Source organism: Drosophila teissieri, chromosome 3L, assembly GCF_016746235.2.
Source record: "Drosophila teissieri strain GT53w chromosome 3L, Prin_Dtei_1.1, whole genome shotgun sequence".
NCBI classification, from domain to species: domain Eukaryota; kingdom Metazoa; phylum Arthropoda; class Insecta; order Diptera; family Drosophilidae; genus Drosophila; species Drosophila teissieri.
This window is the reverse complement of record NC_053031.1, coordinates 13,421,571-13,442,726: the sequence shown is the minus strand read 5'-3', so window position 1 is coordinate 13,442,726 and position 21,156 is coordinate 13,421,571. Positions and strand designations below refer to the sequence as shown.

General features: G+C 44.4%; 1 protein-coding gene, 1 non-coding gene and 1 pseudogene across 2 annotated transcripts in view; all 3 read right to left on the bottom strand.

Moving 5' to 3' along the window:
- Positions 1 to 3,137: 3,137 nt before the first annotated feature.
- Positions 3,138 to 3,659, bottom strand: LOC122617370 (annotated as a pseudogene).
- A 3,225-nt stretch (positions 3,660 to 6,884) lies between these two features.
- Trnal-aag lies at positions 6,885 to 6,966 on the bottom strand. Its single transcript has one exon. It is a non-coding gene; the product is annotated as a tRNA-Leu (tRNA).
- A 146-nt stretch (positions 6,967 to 7,112) lies between these two features.
- LOC122615634 (protein slit) overlaps positions 7,113 to 21,156 on the bottom strand; it is a 51,658-nt gene continuing 37,614 nt past the window's right edge. The window contains 1 exon segment of the mRNA XM_043790653.1: positions 7,113 to 11,178. Within this exon segment, the coding sequence (XP_043646588.1) occupies positions 8,682 to 11,048 (2,367 nt within the window). The 5' untranslated portion in view covers positions 11,049 to 11,178 and the 3' untranslated portion in view covers positions 7,113 to 8,681.

The window sequence follows — 21,156 nt, the reverse complement described above, 5'->3', positions numbered from 1 at the left end:
AATCGTCTGTATTGTTTACAATCAGAAAGCGTTTTATAGACTTTATATAGACGAACGAGTCAACAGAACGACGATTCAAACGAACATACGAATAGCGGGGAAACATATCGATTCAAGCTCCTATTCTCCAGAATTCAATGGACGCGACCACCAGGGAGTCACAGTTGAGCAATTTCTGCTTCACCATTCAGCTTTCGCCTTCGAGTCGGCAAAAGTCACGTTCTAATCGCCGTACATATCGCTGCAATCATTAATCAAAATTAAACAATAATTATTTGCCAAAAATCCCAGTCAGTGGGGCGCGGAGGTATATATTTCTCCATATATTTCTTCAGGTGTTTCTTGTGGCCAGGTTTTCGTGGTGGGTGCGTCGAAGGCTACAGAAATGGTATTTGAGCGCTTTTAATTGAGCTTTAATTACGCTTAATTAAGCGTGGAAGCACAAACTCTTTTTGCTTTTTTTTGCAAATCACATTGCTGCTTTTTCAGCAGCGTGTGAACACCATTAACATATTGGTGGCAGACAGAAAGATTAAGACGTTTGAGATGATAATTAGTCAGTATGGATGGGTTCACAGAAAAACGTTTCGATTGAAAAGAAATCTCACAAAAAAGATTATAAAATATCTCACCAGAAATTACGAATTTTTAAAGCAGGAATAAAGAATTCAAAGCAGGTGGTTTGAGAATACCAATTTACCATCCATCTCTTGAACTTCGTACTGTGTTTAATGTTCTGGTTTATAATTTTTAGTCCCACTTTAAGTTCTCAGTGTGCCATAACAGTAATCCACATAGCACATATCAACTATGACGGCCAACAAGAACTCGATTTTGTTTGATAAACATAAAGGGATTGCCAACTCAGTCCCCTGGGATGAAAAACCAGAAGGCAGAAGGCAGAGTGTGGGGCGAACACAAAGTAATTGATTGTTTATGGTCGTACAATTTATGTGTGCCACAACATCGAGCGCAGCGAGAATGGGAAGGGGTAGTGGAAAATATTGACCATTTGCTAAACGATAATTCAAAATGTTAAATCGACAATTTCAATTTGAGGCGGGGAGTGTGGGGAGTGTGGCGGGGGGTGGGGGTTTCCCCAGAGACTGCAGCACTCGGAAACTTCGCACATGACTCCCTGGCTGTAAATATAAACATAAACTCTCCACTTAATAAAGGCGAGTGCCCTGCCACGCCCCCTGCCCCCATGCACCATGCCCCATGCCCCAACATTAACCCCATCTGGCCCCGCTGGAATCAATCGAACGTGTAATAAAATGCAATTTTTGCAGCGTCGTCTCCAACTCGGCCGATAAAACTGACTGCCTCACTTTTTTTCCGCCCGATGCTCCTCTAGCTCCAAACGCATTTTACCGACCTCCGGGGGGGTTAAGGGCATGGCCCTTTGGCACTTTAGGGTTCAATTGCTGTGTAAATGCTACTGCTGTTCCTTCGCCAAGCCCCCCACCCCGTTGGCTGGCCAGTAAAAATTCAAACAGTTACAAGTTTATCGGGCAACAGGAAAAACAAGTCCAAATTACACTCCATACTGCTGGTCATTGTTGTTGGCACTTGTTTGTTATTATTATATACAGGCAATTTAAGCAATCTGTTTGCTCTCACTGTTTTTGCCTTCATATATTTTGCTAGTTTACAAACATGTGGACATAGCACTTGATTTTTATTTATTATTGAAAAATACCGTTTGTAAAATAATGTTGTTTCTGTGATAATCAATATTCAGCCTTATTTAAATCTAAAAAAACTTACCAAGCCGAGAATAAATAATAACAACTAAATATTTGATATTAATTATTCAGGGAAATGTTTAGATAAGTGTATGTAACTATTTATATTTCAATATTATTTTTACCTTTCTGTGAATCAATTGATCTGTGCATATCTTGTAAGCATCATAAAAGGTTAACCCTCTTTAAAAGCCGTTAAGAAGCAAGTATAAATAATTGCTTTTAATTCTATGCCATTAGTTCGCATCGTTCTCCGCATCACATCAGAAAATTCGCAATATTTTGGCATATTACTCGCGTAGCCTTTGCGACTTGTCCGGTTATATAATCGATTAGTCACGGTCGATTTCATTAATTTTCATAAACAAATTTGTTCAAGTTGTCCGCCGTAGCCCCCTCTACTCTCTCGTTCTCCCTTGCGTCTTTTGGCCATGTATTGTAAATAATGCAATTTGCTACGCAAAAAATAAAACCCAAGGAAAGACCTTTTGTGCTTGACTGCCGAATCTGCTGCAGCTGAGCAATTATGTCATTTTTAATAGCCTCCATCGGGGGCCAAAAGCGGTACGCATTTTACGATCGTTGAGAGGGGTTACGAGTGTTTGCCAAAGTATAATTTATTATTGCCAGTTGTTGAAGAGCAACCCCAGGCCGTAAAACGATGAAGAGCGATGTAAAATTTGTAAAAATCTATTATTCTCGCAACATAAGCAGGGGGCAAAAGTATCTATTGCAATAACGACCATTGATCCATCAGGGTACGTGTTATTTTTAATTTTAAATTAAATTACTTATCGTTAGAGAGTACTTATGGCTTATTGAATTGAATATATATAAAAAAAAAACATGAAATCGATCAATTTTTCCAACTTATTCCTCTGCAGTGCTCACAATACATCGGCACTGAAAAAAAAGGAAATTATGGGGGTTGGCGGATGTACATCGGAGTATACTCGTATCTGGTGTGACGCATGACGCATGACGCGTGCATCGCTCCACGGATTTGGCCGCGCACTCACGTCCTCCACGTCCTTCACGTCCTTCGACTAACCCACTGCAGGACATTTGGCGGACACACTTCACCCGCGGCCCACCCTACGTGTTAATTGTGGCAACTGCTCTGCTGTGACTTCTGTCCATTCGCCTTGGCCACTTGTATGTGGGGCCAGCGGAAAAGCTGCAAAGAAAACTCGGAAATAAAATATGACTGGACCGAGCACATGGGACAGCGCGCACATAAACTTCGGGTGGCTGGGGGTTAAGCATTTTCGGGAAAGCGTTTAGTGCTCGATGCGCCATAAACTTGTGGGTTTAACTGGCGGAGCAGAAAGGAAACTGGACGCAGAGACCTTCCACAGATGCTTCCCATCGCCTTGAGTCTTAAAATGGTTGAAGTAGTCGACTTTTATTTTAACACCTTAAGAATTACTCACTGTACCTAATACATTGATAACAATAGTTTAAATAATTCATTTCATTGTCAATCGCCTATTTGTATTTCATCCTTCCTTATCCTTTCACTGTGATATCACAATAACTTCTTCCACCGCCTGTAATTAGCGTTGGTACTCCTGGGGATTATCCCCCGCCACTTGAAGGACACTACACCTGTCGGCACCTCCCTCACGGAATCCTCTTCACTGGTCAGTCGCAGTGACCCAGGGTCGTTGCCCCATATACGAACTGAAAAAAATGTTTGAAAATAATAAAAAGTGAGCCACGAAACCCGAAACCGAAACCATTTCCGCCGACTGGAGGACTGTGGGACTGGAGGCTGCTCCACTTGAGCTGCGCTTTTTCAACTTTGTTGGCGGCGGACTCTTTTGACGGTGATGAGCATGAACTGACCACCGGCGGCTCCCTGCTCCCTGTTCCCAGTTTCCAGTGCCCAGTGCCCAGTTGCTGTTCCATGGCTAGTTGCGTTCGCACTACTTGAAATGAAACCGCAACTTAATAATTTTTGCTTCTGCGGCAATTAAAAATTTTTACCTTATTTGCTCCAGTTTTCATTTTTTTTCGTTTTGGGGGGGGGGGGGGGGGCTTGTGAGGGGCCCGGACTTGTTATCTGTGCAACATTTTGTGCATGGTCATTTACTTTTCGCCCTCGGCCGACCGCTTCAGTCCGCCAAGTTGCGTTGTTACTAATTAAAAACGCAAATGGGTTTATGATGTTGCACAAGTTGCGGTTGCCAGTTGCCGGTTGCCGGTGGGGGCGGGGGTGTGGGTGTGGGTGGCGGTATTATTTTTTACTGCTGTCGCTGCAGAATTGTAACATGACAAAAAAGCTGAAAAGAAGTTATAAAGAAAAGCATAAAAAGAGCGTGGCATTAAAACAAATTTTTGCTCTCCTCTTTTTTCGGGACAAATACAAAACAAGTCCTGCTGGGCTCCCTGTTTTCCCGTTTTCCATCTTTTCCCCCTTGCGGTTGCTTGCGGCTGCTCCTTTTGTTGGGTTTTCCGGCCCAACTCCCACTGACACCCCGCCTTAGTGGAAAAGGAAAAGTCCTGGACCCTCCCTGACTTTATCGCCATCCATCTCGGTGGTCTCCTTGCCGGGAACTGCGGACTCCTCCACGCTTTTCACGCTTTTCACATTGCCCTGGCATGTTTTGTGTTTTATTAGCGTGAAAATTTTTCAAAGGTGTCAGCACTTTTTACCTTCTTGTTTTTTATTTTTTTTATTTCGTCGTTTTTGTTATTTTTGTTTGTTTTTCGCTTGTTTTAAGCATTTCCAAGAAGTGGGTGACTTTATTTTAAATACTTTGCAAATTTTGCTTTTGTCGCAGCACAAATGAGATGTTGGGTGCAACAAAAAAATATTAAATGTTTTCCTGGAAATTCTCGAGGAGCATGCTTATAATTATAAATTACAGTTTCTAATTCTCAACTTTTAATAAGTCATAAATAATTTTGGCCAACTCGTTCGTTAATCCCCTGACAGCAAAAGGGAATACTATTAGCTGTTAGTTTCTCATTAAAGATTTCTCCATCGGCAATTCCCTTAATGGCCAGCAGCCCTTCGCCCCAAGGCCAAAAACCAAATCCAAGCGAACCGAGCTGACCGGAAATCCCCAACAGCACCAGCCGCCCCCCCTGCAGCCACGCCCCCGGCCTGCCATTGTGTAATATCCGTTGACTATTATTCTAATTCATGCTGAAAATTAAAAAGCTGCCTATGAGCCCCTGACCAACCCCAAGCCCCAACCCCAACCCCAAACCCCAAGCCCCAATCCCCGTGCCGACGTGTTTTTGTGCCAGTTCAGCGAAAATTTCATGCAAAATAAACCCCAAAAACTGAGGGAAAAAGGAGGAGCCAAACCGAAAACGCCTTTTTGAATAGACGATGGCATTATGTTGTTTTTGGGGCTTTCGCCATCCTTTCCCGTTTTTGTATTCAAAATAAAGCGACCGCATCAACGAAATATGAAATAGCACAAAAATATTATCCACTCTGTGTATGGAAATATGGGGAAAAAAATTATCATATAAATTAGCAAAGCAGACAAAATGTTTGGGGCGAAGGTTTGAAGGGAAAGACTCCTTTTGTTTTGAAAACAATTTTCGTGGCATAAATTTTCGGGCTGGCAATTAAAAATATTTCTGAATACGAGAAGGGAATAAAAATAGGGTACAACTTAAATTAAATTTGATACAATGTATACAAGCGATGGGATTGGCACTATAAGCTTTTGTAAAGATTTTTTAGATTCGGTTTATTTCAGTTTATATTCTATATACATCTTTGTTAAAGCATTTTAGAAAATTTAATATTTTTACTTAAATATAATTCCTCGAAGCTATTCAACTTTGATCTCAAGCACACCTTAATTTTAAAGCGATAAACGCACATCCTTGGCAACTTGCTGGCTTCCCGTTGTCCTTAGCTCGGTATCCACATATTTACGGCCGCAACAATGTGCGCCTTGTGAAACAATTTATAACTTTTGCGCTTTTGCCTAATAAGTTGGCATGTTGTGGCCAATAAGTTGCGGCAACAGCAGCGGACATGCAGCGGAACTCGTTTCGAAACTAAATTACAAGTTCAGCAGCAACAACAGCCGCCGGCAGCGGAATAGATCCCCCACACCCGTCGTCCTTCGAACACCCACTTGCGCCCACTTTTGCCCACTTTTGCCCACTTACGCCCACTTTTTCCCCTGGCGTCCTTGCTCACCGATGCACATCTTGCCAACAAGTTGAGCGTGTTGTTGTTGCCTTAACTACTGTTAATTCTTCTAATTGTGTGTACGTTGTTTGCGTGCACTAATGTCGCATATGCACAAGCAGCAGCAACATCAGCAGCACCAGCTGCAGGCGTCCTGTGGCAGGAGGGGCATGCAAATGCGCAACTGTTTATGCCGGGGCAAACTCGGCATCTCGCACTGGAACATCTGGAGATGGTACCGTGAGCGAATCCCTTGGATCTTTATAATGTGTATGTGCTATAGTTGTTTCCAGGTTATGATAAAACAAAGTTCAGTTGGCCATTTTCTTAGTCTAAATTAATGAATTAATTAATTACCTAAATTAATCTTTAAAAAGTTCTATAAAGAGCTTCTTATATGTTGCTTAAAAATAGTTAAATATCACTGATAATATGATTTTTGTAATTGCAAGTAACCATTTATATATGTTTCTTCCAATAGAAATACATTTTATATTAAAACAAATATTATGACTTATATATAAAATAGTATAACTTGTTTTTATGAATAATCTGAGCTCGTGACACGGACTCTGCTCCACCAGTTCGTTCGAGATTTCAGCGTGGTGTCGCCTCGCTTGACAGCTCGTGTTGCAGCAGCAGCAAAAGGGGTGGCAAAGGGCGTCGCTTATTAGCGCAAAACGCTGCACGTTGGGGCATGTGTGCGTAAGCCCGTGTTTTTGTTATTGTTAAATGTAATTAAATTATGCAGATGAGCGCCAAGCGCTCCCACTGCAGCTTCAACTCTGTCGCTGCGGCATTAACTAAACTGCCATGGAAAAGTGTTTTTAGGTATTTGCATTTGACACCGACAAACAGTTGCCAGGCCCACGCTGCTTTCCCCAAAGTGCTGGCTGCCGGAATCGTTAACAGATTGCTGAACAAGTTGCAAATTTTGGAGAAATTTGAAATTGAAAAAAAAATGTTCCTGTTGGCAGCGGTGGGATTCGAACCCACGCCTCCGAGGAGACTGGTGCCTTAAACCAGCGCCTTAGACCGCTCGGCCACGCTACCCTGTATGTGTAAAGTGATAAAATTATCATCCAAATGCTAACAGCTTTCAAAAAATGCATAGTAAAGTATACATTTGTTTGGCAAAACCCCCAATAATTGAAAAGCACAACTCATTTATTGTTAAATTTGTTCTTTATTTGATTTTATCCTCTAGTTCTTGAACACTGTTGAATTTTCAATTTTCTCGCGTTTGCGATTATCCATTACATTAAGAGAATTCCTTGCCTGACTTGTTTTTTGACTTCTTGTTTTAGTGATACGATTAGACGCTGATCCACAAATATTTTTTGCACTCGGCTACACCCTATATGTGGCTCATATATTTATTTACCATTTTGTGTTTTCGCTTGTTTAACTATGCTTGTCCCTTGTAATTTGCTTAAATTGTAGTTCAAATTGATTTAATTTATTTATAGTTGCGTTGTCGTATAACTAGATGAAAGATCTGCTTCGTTATGAAATATGAATATGAAATTTGTTTGAATAAGTTTTCAATTATATATGGTAATCTTAGATTTTTGTTTACTCGTAGGTTACTTTTAACTCCCTTGTATTGGTTTTGCAATTTGTTCCATTAAGTTGTTAAATATGTACAATTGATCAAAATTGTGGCCGACTTGTTGCAGTCAAAAGAGAAAATGAACTCAAATGCTGAAATAAACGATAAATTCGAAATTAAAACAATATAAAATGTATGTTTTTTCCAGCACAGTTACTTTTTATTTACACGCATAATTCGTATATATAGATTTACTCTCTATTTTTGTAAGTTGCATAAATTGCTTATTCATATTTGTGAATGCGGCGTGGAGTCTACATGAATATTTCGGAGTTTTCAATAGTTTTGCTATCTTCATTTTACATTATCTTTGTTTATTATTCCGACGAGTAGTTTATTCTTTTCTGAGTCTATTACTATAAAAATCTGCTGTATTCTTTTTGTTTTTGCATATTTACTTCCATTTTATTTTTAGGCTGTTGCATGGGTTTTTTTGGAATATTTTGTGATAGCTTTAGGCTAAATACATACATAGTTTTAATGACTGGTGCTTAAGCGCGTAGCTTATTTGTTATTTAATAAAGTAAATTAATTGCTTACTTATCGTTTTGTTGTATAGAAATTGAATTAATTTTGTTATTATGTATTTAATCGAAGCTTTTAATTATTTACAATAATTGAAATGCTTTTAAGCATAACTTAAATATTAAGATCACTGTATGCAAATGAAATGGCCGATCAGCAGGTTGGTCAACTGTATTAAAGTTTTTCTTAGCCCAATCCCCACTGTCCGCCAAATTGTGCGCAAGATTTTCTTATATACACCTGCGATTTTCCTGCGTTTTCCTGCGCTTTTCCTGGTCGACAACCTCTCGAACTAAATCCTAATTTATACAAAATGCTTTCGCTTGAATACACGTAACATAGGAATATACAACTAGAGTATGAATATGCAGGTTGGCTGCGATTCTCACTTTTGAATAAAGTAAATGAAAGCGAATACGTTAATTTGTATCCCTCATGTTTAGTTTATCAGTTTACTTTCTAAAACTCTCTCCAAAAGTGAGAACCGTAGCAAACCCGATTAAATTAGATCGATTCCCTTGCTCTTTCAGTTTCCTCTTCAGCCCTTGTAGAAGTAATGCAGCTCGATATCCGGATCCGGCCTGGTTTTGATGATGGTGCGGCCCAGAGTGCCACACGTCTTGGCCGGATATCAGTGGTACCGCCGCAGGCTGCCGTTGTTGTTGCCCACAGCGCCGCCGACTGCCACGCCCACTCCGCCGCCAATGCCATGGTGGTTGTTGTTGGACAGGGTGGACACGTTGTTGTTGTTGTTGTTGAAGGATCTGCGCCCGGTGGTGTTGCCATGGATCAGGGCCATGCCCACCCCATTCCTCAGCGGCAGGGCGGGCGGTGGTGGTGTGGGCGTGGGACTGGGGGGCAAGTCGTGATCCAATGGCAGCGAGTAGTGCGAGTTGTTGTGGATATATCCCGGTTCGGACATCGCATCGCACGGCTTGGCATAGACTCCTCCGTAGTGCTGGTTGTGGCTCTGGCTCTGGTTCTGGCTCTGGTTCTGGTTGTGGTTAAAGTGGTCCTGGGTGAGACGAATCCCGTTGGCAAGCGGCTGGCTATAGTGCGACAGGGTGCTCTCCTGCACCACCGGCGGTCGGTGGCGCGGCAGCGAGGTAGCATTCAGTGGCTTCCCACCGTTGCAGGCCAGCAAGCGCATATCCTGCTGCGAGTGGTGCATCTTCGAGGTCGATTGGGGCAGCGACAGTTGCTGCTGGCCATTGTTAGTCATGTAGTGAATGTGGCTGAGCTGGGCAAAGGAGTTGGAGGCCTGGTCCACGGCACTGGGCACTTGGAGCTGCTGTACGGCGCCGCTGGCGGTGCTGGCGCCACCACCCCGACCACGCAGCTGAGGCGGGGGTGGTGCTTCTAGCTATAGCTCGGTGACCGGTATCGGTCGACTGCTGCCGGCGAAATAGGGATAGCCCCCAGCGGCGGGATGAACTCCACCCCCGCCGGGGGGTGGGCGCGACATGTACTCCTCGTCGGAGAAGGTCTTCTGGTACTCGCGCTCCTTTCGCCCCAACGCCGAATGCCCCTTTAGCATCTCCCGAATCCTGCGACGGCAGGTGTAGAGAACCAGCGCCAAAGTGGTTATCAAAGCGGCACAGCCCACCACCAGCATCCCGATGATCGCCTGCTTACTGGCGGCTCCATGGGCACAGCCCAGAAGTGGCTCTGCCAATTGGGCCAGTGGCAAATCCCTCAGAGCTGTTGGATAGGCACAAATGACGGGCGCATACTGGCCACTGGCATTCCTGCTGACCAGCAAGTGACGCAGCCACAGCAGTCGGCAGTCACATTCGAATGGATTCTCCGACAGATCAAGGGTTTGCAGATCAGCCCAGGGCACCAGACCCTCGTCCAGGCTGCTCAGTTGATTGGCCTTCAGCACCACTGTGCTCAGATGGGGCAGGCCACCCAGGGCGATGGAGGATAATTCGTTCAGCTGCTTGTTACTGGAAAGGTTTAGGTGCTCCAGGTTGCTGTTTCCACTGAAGGCACCGCTCTCCACGCGTCTCAGGCGCTGGGCACCCGTCAGTTCCAAGTGCCTCAGCTCCCGGAGACCCGCAAAGGCGCCCGAGGAGATGACCTCAAAGTCATTCTGACCAATGTTTAGCTGTTCCAGGCGTCCCAATCGCTGGAGCGCTGCTGTGGGTATCGCAGGAAGGCGGTTATCTGACAGATCCAAATAGCGAAGGGACTCCAGACCCTTGAGAGCATCTCCCGAGATGTTGTGCAGGCCAGCTCCGCGCAGATCCAATCGGGTTAGTCCGTTGAGATCCTGGAAAGCTCCTCCGGGAATCGTCATAAAGGAGTTGGTGCCCAAGTACAGTTCTGCCAGGGAGTGGAGTGCCTGGAAGGTTAGTGCTCCCGGCACTGTGGTCAGTGTGTTATCATCCAGATAGAGCACCCTCAGGTTGTCCAGGCCATCCAAGGCATGGGGATCGATGTGACTGATGCGGTTCTGGCCGAGATTAAGCTCGGCGAGCTTGGTCATGGGCGAAAAAGTGCGGTACTCCAGCTCGGCAATCAAGTTGCCTCGCAGATTCAAAACACTGATGGTGGAGAGTCCCAGGAAGGTCTTGTTCGACACCTGGCCAATCTTGTTGTGGTCCAGGTGCAGCTCCTGCAATTTGGCGTGAAACGTAAACGATCGTTCCGGTATGTTGAGCATGTCATTGAATGACAGATCTAGGAAGGTGAGCTGCGCATAGAACTGCATGGATGAGTCGATGGTCTTCAGCTTGTTGTTCTTGATCACCAGTCGCTGGATGGCGGGATTCAGGGCGATGGGCAGGACGTCCAGCGTGCCCTCGCCGCAGTTGACCATCAGGGTGTCGTCGTCGCACTCGCAGCCATTGGGGCAGTTGGCCAATCCCAGGGCCACTGGTAATGTGGCCAAAACCAGGCACAGGCACATGCACAGGCAGAGGCTGAGGCTGAGGCTAAAAGCCTGGCCAAGATGGGGAGCCAACGACATGGTAATTGCCCGTCGTCTGCTCATTACACGCTCACTGTCTTTTGGCTTTTTGCACTCGTCGTCGCTTCGTTTGTGCCGCTCTCCTTTTCTACGTCGTTAACTGCGTTCTGGCCAAGTTCGCCAATGGCTTTCTAGTCCAGACTCCGGCATTCGCCTGCAAGTAGAGGAAGGAAGCAGAGAGGTGCGGGGTTAGTCGGGTTTCGCTTTAAATTGATTTTCCATTAGAGTTCAAAATTGCTTGGCTTTTGGATTTCCATTGGATTTGGCAGCTGCAGACCTGCAGAGCTGCAAAGCTGCAGAGCAATCGCATTGCCCCCGTCGGGAGTTAATCGGTAGTTTTGTGGATTACTTTCAGCTCCAGTCCTCCATATACCCATATACCCCCATACTCCCCACCCCCGAGGTGCACCCCCATTTGACTGTCGGGCAGTAAACAAATGAAGACAATTTAAATGGCCACGGCCTGGACATTAGGAACGGAATTAGCGACTGGCTAAAAGCAAATGGAAGTTGTTTCGAGTTTCACTTTAACAGTTGCCAGTCTGCCAGTCTGCCAGTCTGTTGCAGACCTAATGGTTGCCAGGCAGTTTAGCTTGAATTGAATTGGATCGGAACTCTGGGGCTGGGCTATTGATTGGATGGAAGCAGATTGAACGGAATCGCACGATTTGCCCAGGAATTCTTCATTGAATCTGAAGTACACACTCTATGATTTACTACAGAGAGAGATCTGGCTACTATTTCTACATTTACCTATGAACTTCAAATGTGAAAACAATAAACTTATGTTTCAGCTTCTTTGAAATGGCTTTAATAATATTTTAGTCCTTTGACTCCCTTTGAAGACCCCAGCCATGTAACATTGTCAAAGTCTGTTCCTCAACCCGGCCAAGTCGGCACACATGACAGACAAAGGACCGACGTCAGCAACCCTTTGTGTCAACTGGCAGGTCCCCAAAGTCAGACCCTGGCCCCAAAACACAACCCCCATTTAAGTCCGCTGCCCTTAAAGCTACCACCTCCCAATGGATCTCCGAACAGGCCAAAGATATGCCGCATAGTTGGGGCCAAACTTAAAAAACAACTTGCACTTTGTTTGCTTTGGGGACATTTATCAGCTCCGGGGCTGATGGGCAACATTGGGGATGAGGTAGATGGTGGAGCTGGGATCTGGGGACAACTGGCAAAACAAAACTTAATTTAGCGCGGCAACTGCGAGAAGTTCAAGGATGGGGCCCAGAAAAAGGATATCGGCACTGGGCTCCCCCAAACGGGCTATAAAATAAATAAAACAAAGGCGAAATTCTTTTTTCCTTTGTTGTTTTTTTTTTTTTTTTGTTCAAAGGAAGGGAGAAGGCTGAAAAAGACAAAGGATGTATCGTCCCCCTTTTTCATATTTTTCAACTCTACGCAGTGTGGGCGTGGCTGGGCCCCAAAGGCGCTATGAAAGTAATCATAGATGTGGGTCAGAACTTCAGAGTCTTGGTCCTCCCCCGACCAAAAGGATGTGACTTCCATCCCCTGGAACTCTCGCTTTTTATTATGTAAATATCACATAAACACCCGGGAGCAGCCATCATATGAACGAAGGCCGCAAAAAAAAAAACGCCACTCGTGAAGGGTCCTTCCTGTCGTTATCCTGGTTCTGGTCCCAGTTCCCAGTTCCGACTCCTCATCATTATCATGCATATGCCATAAAGCAACTTGTTGAGGCAGGGATCTCCGCCTCGAAGAACAAACAACCGACAACATTTTCGGGCGAATAAAAACAAAAACTGCCAAGTTTTTCCTTTGTACGCCAGCCCAGCTGCTTGAAATGCATATGGGCTGATGATGGGTGTGGGAAGAAATCATATTTAAATTGCTAAAATCCTGTTAAATGGCCAACGCGATACCGCAGGCCTGGTTTTCAATGAGCTCGCAGCCACGACCTGTCGAAAAGTTCAGAAGTTATCAGTCGGGTTAGGATGGGTCTGGTGCTTCTGGTGCTTTTCCCCACCAAAGGTTACGAGTTGAGTTGGGATATTGGAAGTGAAAAAACCCTGAGGACGCCCTAGGTGGGTTACACTTCAGAATATTGAATGCATGTTTGCAGGAGTTATCTTTACGACGGGCCACTAGAATTCACGTTGAACTATGTGCCAAATAGTGAGTGTTAACTAACGAATTAGTTTATGTGCAGATTGCTGTTGTTTAAATAATGTTTTGACTAACTACTAGCTACTCCATTGGCTGTTCTTTAATCAAATCTATAGACTTGCAGCACGCTTTTATAATCTAAATAGAACTACCCCATGAATGCAGCTATTTAAATTGTCACCCAGAGTTTCCCCTTTTCCCTTCGAACCTTTCAATCTCCATCCATTCAGAGTTTGCCCTTAATATTTTATGGTCTGGCGCTGAGATTTTATTCGGTGGCTTTTGTTGCCTTTTCAGGACATTTTTATTTGGTTTGCTGCTGTTGCTGAACTCATTTATTAGTTCCGTTCGTGTCCGACTTGCACTTTTCGACCCCTCTCGGTCACTTGTCCCCCCACCCATGGCTATATCTTTTCGACCATTGTTGCGAAATGTTTGCCGTTGGAACTTTGTACAGTGAACAAAAATAACAACGCAGGACTACTAATTAGTCTATATATTATTAAATATATTTTGTTATATTTATATAAAGCCTGGTTTACCTTTATTGTGGGTCTACAAAATTATTTAGACATAACATATGTACGTCTTGTTTTCGTTTTTGTATAAATCCAAAGTGTGCTGTTCATTGATATCAAATTTGGAAATTTAATTGCTGGAATTTATGCGCCCTTAAAGAATTCTATATATATGCGTCTGAATATAGCATTGAGTTTCTTCGAGTGGCTGCGAGTCCAACAGCCTTGCGGCCATGGCCCAAAAAACGGGGGAGTTGCGGGTGGACAAACCCTTTTTTATTGTATCTGTCTGGTGCCGTTTTCTGGTCCGTCTTTTGTCGGTTTTGGTCCCCGGATTTTGGTTTGGCTATTGCTTTGGCCCAGCGCTATGACTTCCGCCCCAATGCCCCGCCCACCGCCCACCGCACGACCACCCCCTTTTAACACTTTCTGTTGTTGCTTTTTGTTTAGTCTAGAGATTGTTTTTTTGCTTTTTGAAAATTTGCCAGCACAAAAAAGAATCATTTGCCACAACTTTTCTGTTGCAGTTGCTGGAAATTGCTAAATAAATGCATGTTTCTGATTTAATGGAAGACAAAAAAAAAAGTGTGGAGGGGGGGAAAATGGAAAAGAGTTGGCAAGTACAGTTGTGCCCGTGGCGGAAAAAGTTTGACGGTGCTTAAAAATAGCATCGGAATCGACGGGTCCATAATGGTTTCCAGGTTTCAGCTGGCCTGGCCCAATTTCCTTTTTCCTCCCATTTTCCGCGGGCCCCCTTTGCAACAAAAAAAAGAAAACTTGCTCAACTCGAGCCATCAACGTCGGCAATAAACTTCAACTTTGCCTGTTTGCCTGTTTGCCAAATGTTTAATATTTCAAAGTAACGCCAGCCAATATCCTAAAACCTTAAACCAGAAACCCCAGGGCCCACAGCGAAGAAACAGAAACCCCTTCCCTGGGCGTTATTTATATGACAATTTCGCTTGAGCGCGCGTTAAAATATCGCCGACAATATTTTATGCTCAATGCCTTGGCTCATGTTTTGCCAACAGCCCCGTCTCCCTGCCTCTCTCCCTTTCCCATGTTCATGAAAGTCCTGTCGCGCCACGCCCCCTTCCGTTTGCTATGATAAACTTGGCAAATTTATCCTGCTTTGTGCCATACGTCTTTTGGCACAGTTTCCGCTCCAGACATGTAGCGAGCTGCCTCCGCCCGATTTGCACTATTTGCACAGTTTACAGTTACAGTTTTAGCGACTTCTTCGACTTGCCGAGATACTTTTTGTGTGCATCTGCAAGATACTTTTTCCTGCCAGCGCGGGCAGACCAAATATTTGCCATCGCAGGAATACAAAACAAAGACATGGCAGGCTCACGCATAGCCAGCTCCAAATTGGAAGCGGTATTTGGGGCACCACCGTGGCAACTAGCATCCAGCAACCAGCATCTAGCACCACCCACTGAACCACTGAGCCACTGAACCACCCAGCCACCTACTTCCCCAGTGGCGGCCAAAGCTGAAGGCTGTGTGCCAGTGAAAGTCGCCGCGGCAACAGCCACTCGTCTGTGAAATAGAAAACGAAACAATAGATGGCTGTGTGCTTTCAGTATTTGAGTGGGTGGGTGGGGCGTAACAGCTTACGGAGTTGCAGAGAGTGGCCGCCAGGGGGCGCTTGCCAATTGCGCATCGTCACACATGTTACTTCAATTTTCAGTAATGGTAATCGGGCACAAGTTTCAGTTCCATTCTGCCCCACCGCTCTGCCCCACTCGCACCCCCACTCACCCAATCAGCAATTGAATCGGGCCTGGGATTGGGATTGGGTTTGGGCTTGGGCTTGGATTTCGATTCGGAATTGGGCGCACGAACTGAATGCTTTCTGCTTCTCCATTTCTGCAGCTGATTTGTGTTTATGAACCGCAAAAGCTGCACGGATATGGAGTAGATGTGATTGGGACAAGGGGCACACTATAATCAGTTCGGAGTAGCTAATTTTAGGGGGAGTCAAGTTTAATGGCTACATGTGTGCGAAGCCACTTTCAAATGCTGGAAAAGAACTTGCTACTCGGAGTGGTAAGATGCACATCGGGGAGGTGACCTCAATTGGAGTACTTGTGTTAATTTCGTATACCCAGAGTTAGGTACGGAGAAAATTAGATTACTCTAAGGCTCAGTGTTTCTTTGGGAACCAAAAGTATCATAAAAGCATGTTATGCTATGATGGTTTATATATATTATAGGTCAGGTTATACAAGCGTTGTACTCTACTTTCTAAATTTCCAAAAATGTCTTGTGGTCACGGCCACACCTCCAGGGAATCCCCCACTTGGCATTCGGCGAATGTAATCCATTGCAGGTTCAACACCCCGAAATGAGCGGTTAAAGAGGCGCCCCAGTGAGCTGGCTCATTTGTTGGTTCTGTTCTGGTTCGGAGATGGTGCGGAGGAGTCCCTCGCCGGTAATCTCCTCTGCCCACCAGAATATCCGCCAAACAACAGGAGCAATGCGGCGCTTCGGATTCAAAAAGTATTTTATGGCCCCCTTGAACATTGAGACTAGGCGACGGTGGCGGTTGAAGACCGCGGGTGTTGGGGAAGAACCAGAGGATGACAAAGAGGATGATGTCGACGACAAGCCAAGAATTTGGCAAAGTTGGAACTACGACGATGCTTTTATGGCATAATTCCTAGCACCTCCACCACCATCTCCATCGCCATCGCCGTTTCTCGCATCTCTGTTTGTTTTTACAGCCTGGCCAAAAAGTTGGCCCAAAGAGGAGGAGAACGAGCCAGAATTGGCACTGCAAGAAAGTAAAGAGTAATACCCAAAGCAGTCATAAAGTAAACCAAATATTTTACATATAAACGACCGCAAGACGACGTCGTCGTGGAGCATTTTTCCTCGGCCCCAGACGACGTCGCCATTTTAGCCATAATTTTCTAGCCATCTCGTTGCCGTGGCTCTTCTCCCTTGGCTTTCTGCCCAGAAGGCGGCGGCGACAGCCGAAAGTAGGTAAAAAAGTTCCGCCCATCGACCTTGCCATCCAGCAGTGGCACGCCCTTTTAGCACTTCCGTGTCTGGGAGTTTAAAGCCAAGACAAAGTTATATGTGGCAGACAATAAATCCCCGGCTATTGATCCTTGCTATATGTCTTAAACAAATTTATACGGCAAGCGGAAAACTAACCCATATATCCCAGACTTATTCAGGAATCTAGAGCAGAGTTGGGTGTGCCTCCCTTTTTTTTGTTTGATAAACGCGCATATGGCGCCATTACAGCATGTCGAACATAAACTTTGCCAGCGAATGCAGATGGCGCGAAGCCACACAAAAAAGAGGGCTTTGGACTCGGTTTCTAGGTTCTGGGTTCTGGGTTCTAGGTTCCGGCAGACCATTTAGCGTCGAGGGCTTTAAAATTAAGGCGCGATAGTGGAGGTTTTACTACAAACACGGCTTAGGCAAGTTGAGACATAAATTCTCTGCATGGGGAATGGAGTTGGAAGGAGGCAGGAGTAAGGACGTTCACTGAGGTTGCCAGAAAATGGCGGGATAAAGGAGCACTTTGGGCGGAGACTGAGCAAATGAAATTGGTTCGATGGCGGTGAGTTCAAGAATGAGTGTTTAGAGTGTTATATCTTGAAGAGGGTAAGAACGTTAAGTTCTTTTAAATATTGTGGAAAAATGATTTGATTACATTGCGTTAGGATCATACAACTAATTCATGTATACATATCTACGCAGTTTTTTATGGGTAACTCTTTTAATTATATTAGTACCAAAGGTAAATTGGTGGATCTCAATCCACTGCCTTCACTACAACCCCCACTTTAATTCTGATGCTGTGTGCACAGGACTTGGAACCATTAGGGAGCCTCGTAACTCTAGACCCCAGATCCTTTGGGCCGAACTCTCATTTCAAGTGGCGAAAAGTTTGCCGAGCTCTAAGCCAAAGCAAATTAAATTGCCATTGCCCAGGCAAAAGGATTTTTTCTGCTGCCGCTTTCGTTTCTTTTCTCCATTAGATGGGATAAAGTTGGCCAACTTTCGCCATCATTTCTGCTGCCGCTTATCGACAAAAGTCAGCAAACAGATCGGATTTGTATTTAAATTAAGCATTAAATAGTGAAAAGGTAAAGGGCGCTAAATGAAAACGAGCCAACCGGATAAGGCCGAAAATGAATGCACTCGAGAAAAATGCTGTACTCCTATTGTAATGGTAATTTAAAGAAATGTATTATATTTTAAACTCTCATTCATGTTCAGATATCTGTTATTTCATATTAGCTGTTAAAATGATATTTGGGATAATCTTCTGAGCTGTCAACAATTTTCGGGAATTTTTCGGTATTTAGTTTCTAACTTTTTGCGCTGCATAAAGGATTTGGAGCAAAGGACTGAGCTCCTTACAACGGCATTTGCTGACAGGCATTAGGAAAGGACTATTCGCGACAATGCCACCCCCCTCTTCAGCCCCTTTGTTGCTGACTCAACAAGCAGAAGGAAGTTGGGTGGTGGGTGGTGGTTGGTGCTTGGGTCGCACCACTGGTGGGTGTGGGTGGTTGGTGTTCGGTGCATACCTGCAGCTGGACTTAGTGGCCTGGACAGCAGCGCTTCCGCTTCCATGTCGTGGCCCATAAATCTTTTCCAAATCGCGGCCAGGCGCAAAGTGCACCACAAAATGGTGAAAATTGCACGGCAAGGATATAAGCAAGGGGAAGGATATAAGGGGGGGAAGGAAGGAGACAGCCGGAGAAGAAGAGCAAGACAAGGATCTAAGCGGGCAGCTTACACTGTTCCACTCGGTTTGGGGTTAACTGGGGTTCTGCCTGCTCTCAGTTTCGCCCGCGTTTAGTTGGCTGTGCGTAAATTTAGTGCCCTGGAAATTTAGTTTCACAGTTGCGGTGATTTACTCGGCCGCTGCTGTCCTACGAAATGGCACAGTGTGGCAAGTACTCTTGAAATAAGTAAATAATATATTAGTGACACTTTAAATACATCTGGTCTAGAAACTCTCAAGCTTCTTTTATTTTTTATTCCTTTATTGCCAAAGATAACTTTTTTAGTTAAACCAGAGATAGGAGTAAAGATTTGACCCACTAGTAATTCGCTCTCCATTCCACTGTGCATTTAAAATGTTCCATATTGTTTGCATTTGCTTTTAAATTTCCCCGCTCAACATTGTACGACCATGAAGTACGAAAAAAGTATAAAATAAGTCTCAACTTTTTGCCTACTGCCGCTGCCCCTACCCCTGCCCCAGTTCCTCCCCTTCCCCTTCCACCGTCGGCGCTGCGTTCCCTGGTGAATTTAACATGAGGCAAGGCCGTTGGGAGGTGGGTCTCGGTGGGTGCAGCGGGAAAGCGGGACAGCGTCACATGTGTGCAGAACTGAACGTGGCTGAAACGGAAGGTAAGGGGTCGAAAGTGGAAGGGGCATGTGGCAAGGGGCAGCGTGGTTTTTTGCTTTAAGCAGCACCATTGTTTATGCTCCGAGCTCAAAGCGAGCGGGAACGAGAAGTAGATAACTACACACAGAAAAAAAGGGAATATATAAATATATATATAGAACTTTACTTAAAAAGAGAAAACAAGTTTTTAGAAGAAAGCATAATGATTTTGATGATAGGTAACTTTATAACGATGCTGTTAGAGAAAATACATCGTCATTCTGTCTAAGAAGATCTACAACTAAGTTAGATCTTTTGGTTCAAAGTACTCTTTAAAAATACATACATATATAATATTAAGTCCCTTTCGGCTTGAAAAGAAAATACATTATTTGTGACAGTTTGTCTTGAGTGGCAGAAATATTAGAGCTAACTCTGTTTTTCGCTCAGTGCAAGAATGGCGAGAGCTAACCAGACTCATTTAAAGAGAGACCCCGAGACATGAGTTAAGTGCGATGGCGAAATTTATGCGAAGAATGCAGCAGCAGCAATATGTGCAACGGCAGCAGCAGCACAGCAGCAACTCTGCAACACTGCAACAGCAGCAGCATCAGCAACAGCAGCAACAACAGCAGTAGCAACAACAGCAGAGGCAGCAGCAGCAACATCAAGTGAACCACATGGTCGGCAAGCATTTTTCTTCGTCCTGTTTGTTTTTGGCATCCCGTACGCTGGCTGGCAGCACCCAAAAAAGGACCAACAGGGGAGCAGGAGGATATTTTTCCTCATTTTTTCCTGGCCGGTGAATAATGTTTAACGTGTGCGTCTGTGTGTGCTGGAGACAGGAAAAGTATTTGCGAGTGAAAAGTCTGCAGTTGCCTGTGTGATGTGTGAATAAGTAAGCTTTGTAAGAAGTTTTTCATTTCCCGCTTTTTCCTCTTTGTCTGCCGCTCATCTCATCTCTCATTCGCCACCATTCTCGGCAATTTTTCAGTTTTCCCCCCATTGTTTCAAAGGGAAACGTGTGGCAGGCATACGGAAACTTAATAAGATTTTAATTGAAGCGCAAGAATTTAATTAATTTAATTATGAATACATAAGCTGAAGACGTCCAGAGGAATGATATATCGTATGTGTGTGAAGAAAGGCGCGGAGCGCAAAATTACTTGGTCGCTGAGGAATGCAATAAAATGGCAGATTTGATTAAATCATTTAGCATTTTTAAGAAAATCAAAAGGGGTGGTTGCCACAAAGATTTCTTAAGAATAAATGATCCAGAAATCATGAGCACAAAAGAGGGAAAGTGTTTTCCCCAAGTTCCTAATTTATATGAAATATACATATAAGTCGATGTTTCAGGACTGAAACTTTTGCACTCAATATTTCACGATAAACCTAAACATTACTTATCATGTTTACAGTGATATCTGCACTGTAACCAGTCTATACAAAAGTCACGTTCTGTGGCTGTTTGGTCAGCTAAATTCGATGAGCGCGTTTCAGGCGCTGTTTTAAGCGCGTTGCCATGGCTCAGTATTTATTTTTTTGGCGCGTTTCAAGTGGCCAAACAAAAAGTGTATCTTAACTTCCGCATTCTGAATTGAATGAGTGAGTGCATTGGCCTGGACAAAAGAAGAACGATTGCGTGACAATTATGTTGCACATGCCAGAGTGTCTACAGTTGTCTAGTTAGATCTGCAAGTCCGTCATTCCTTGACTTAATTAAAACCAGACTTTTCGCCGGACGGCGAGTCATTAATTTAATTACTGCTTTCAATTAAATGCGAACGAAATGCGAACGAAATGCCATCCGCAAAGGCAACTGCAGCTGCATAAATCAATTGATTTGGCTCGCATGTCTTCTATATCATCGTCATTGAGCTTGATTCATTCATTTGAACACTTGTACATCTGTTCGCCCATGTTCGTTTATCAATTATTGCTTTTCGGAAAACGGGGGGAAAAATCAACAGAGCTTTCCCCTGCACAGTTGACCGACTTTGAGTTATTGTTGTTGCGCTGCTTGTTTTGTTTGATTTTCATTAAGTCTGGGCCCCTTGCAGCTTTGAGATCTTGTTGCAAGTTCCCAGTTGCAAGTTGCAAGCTGCCG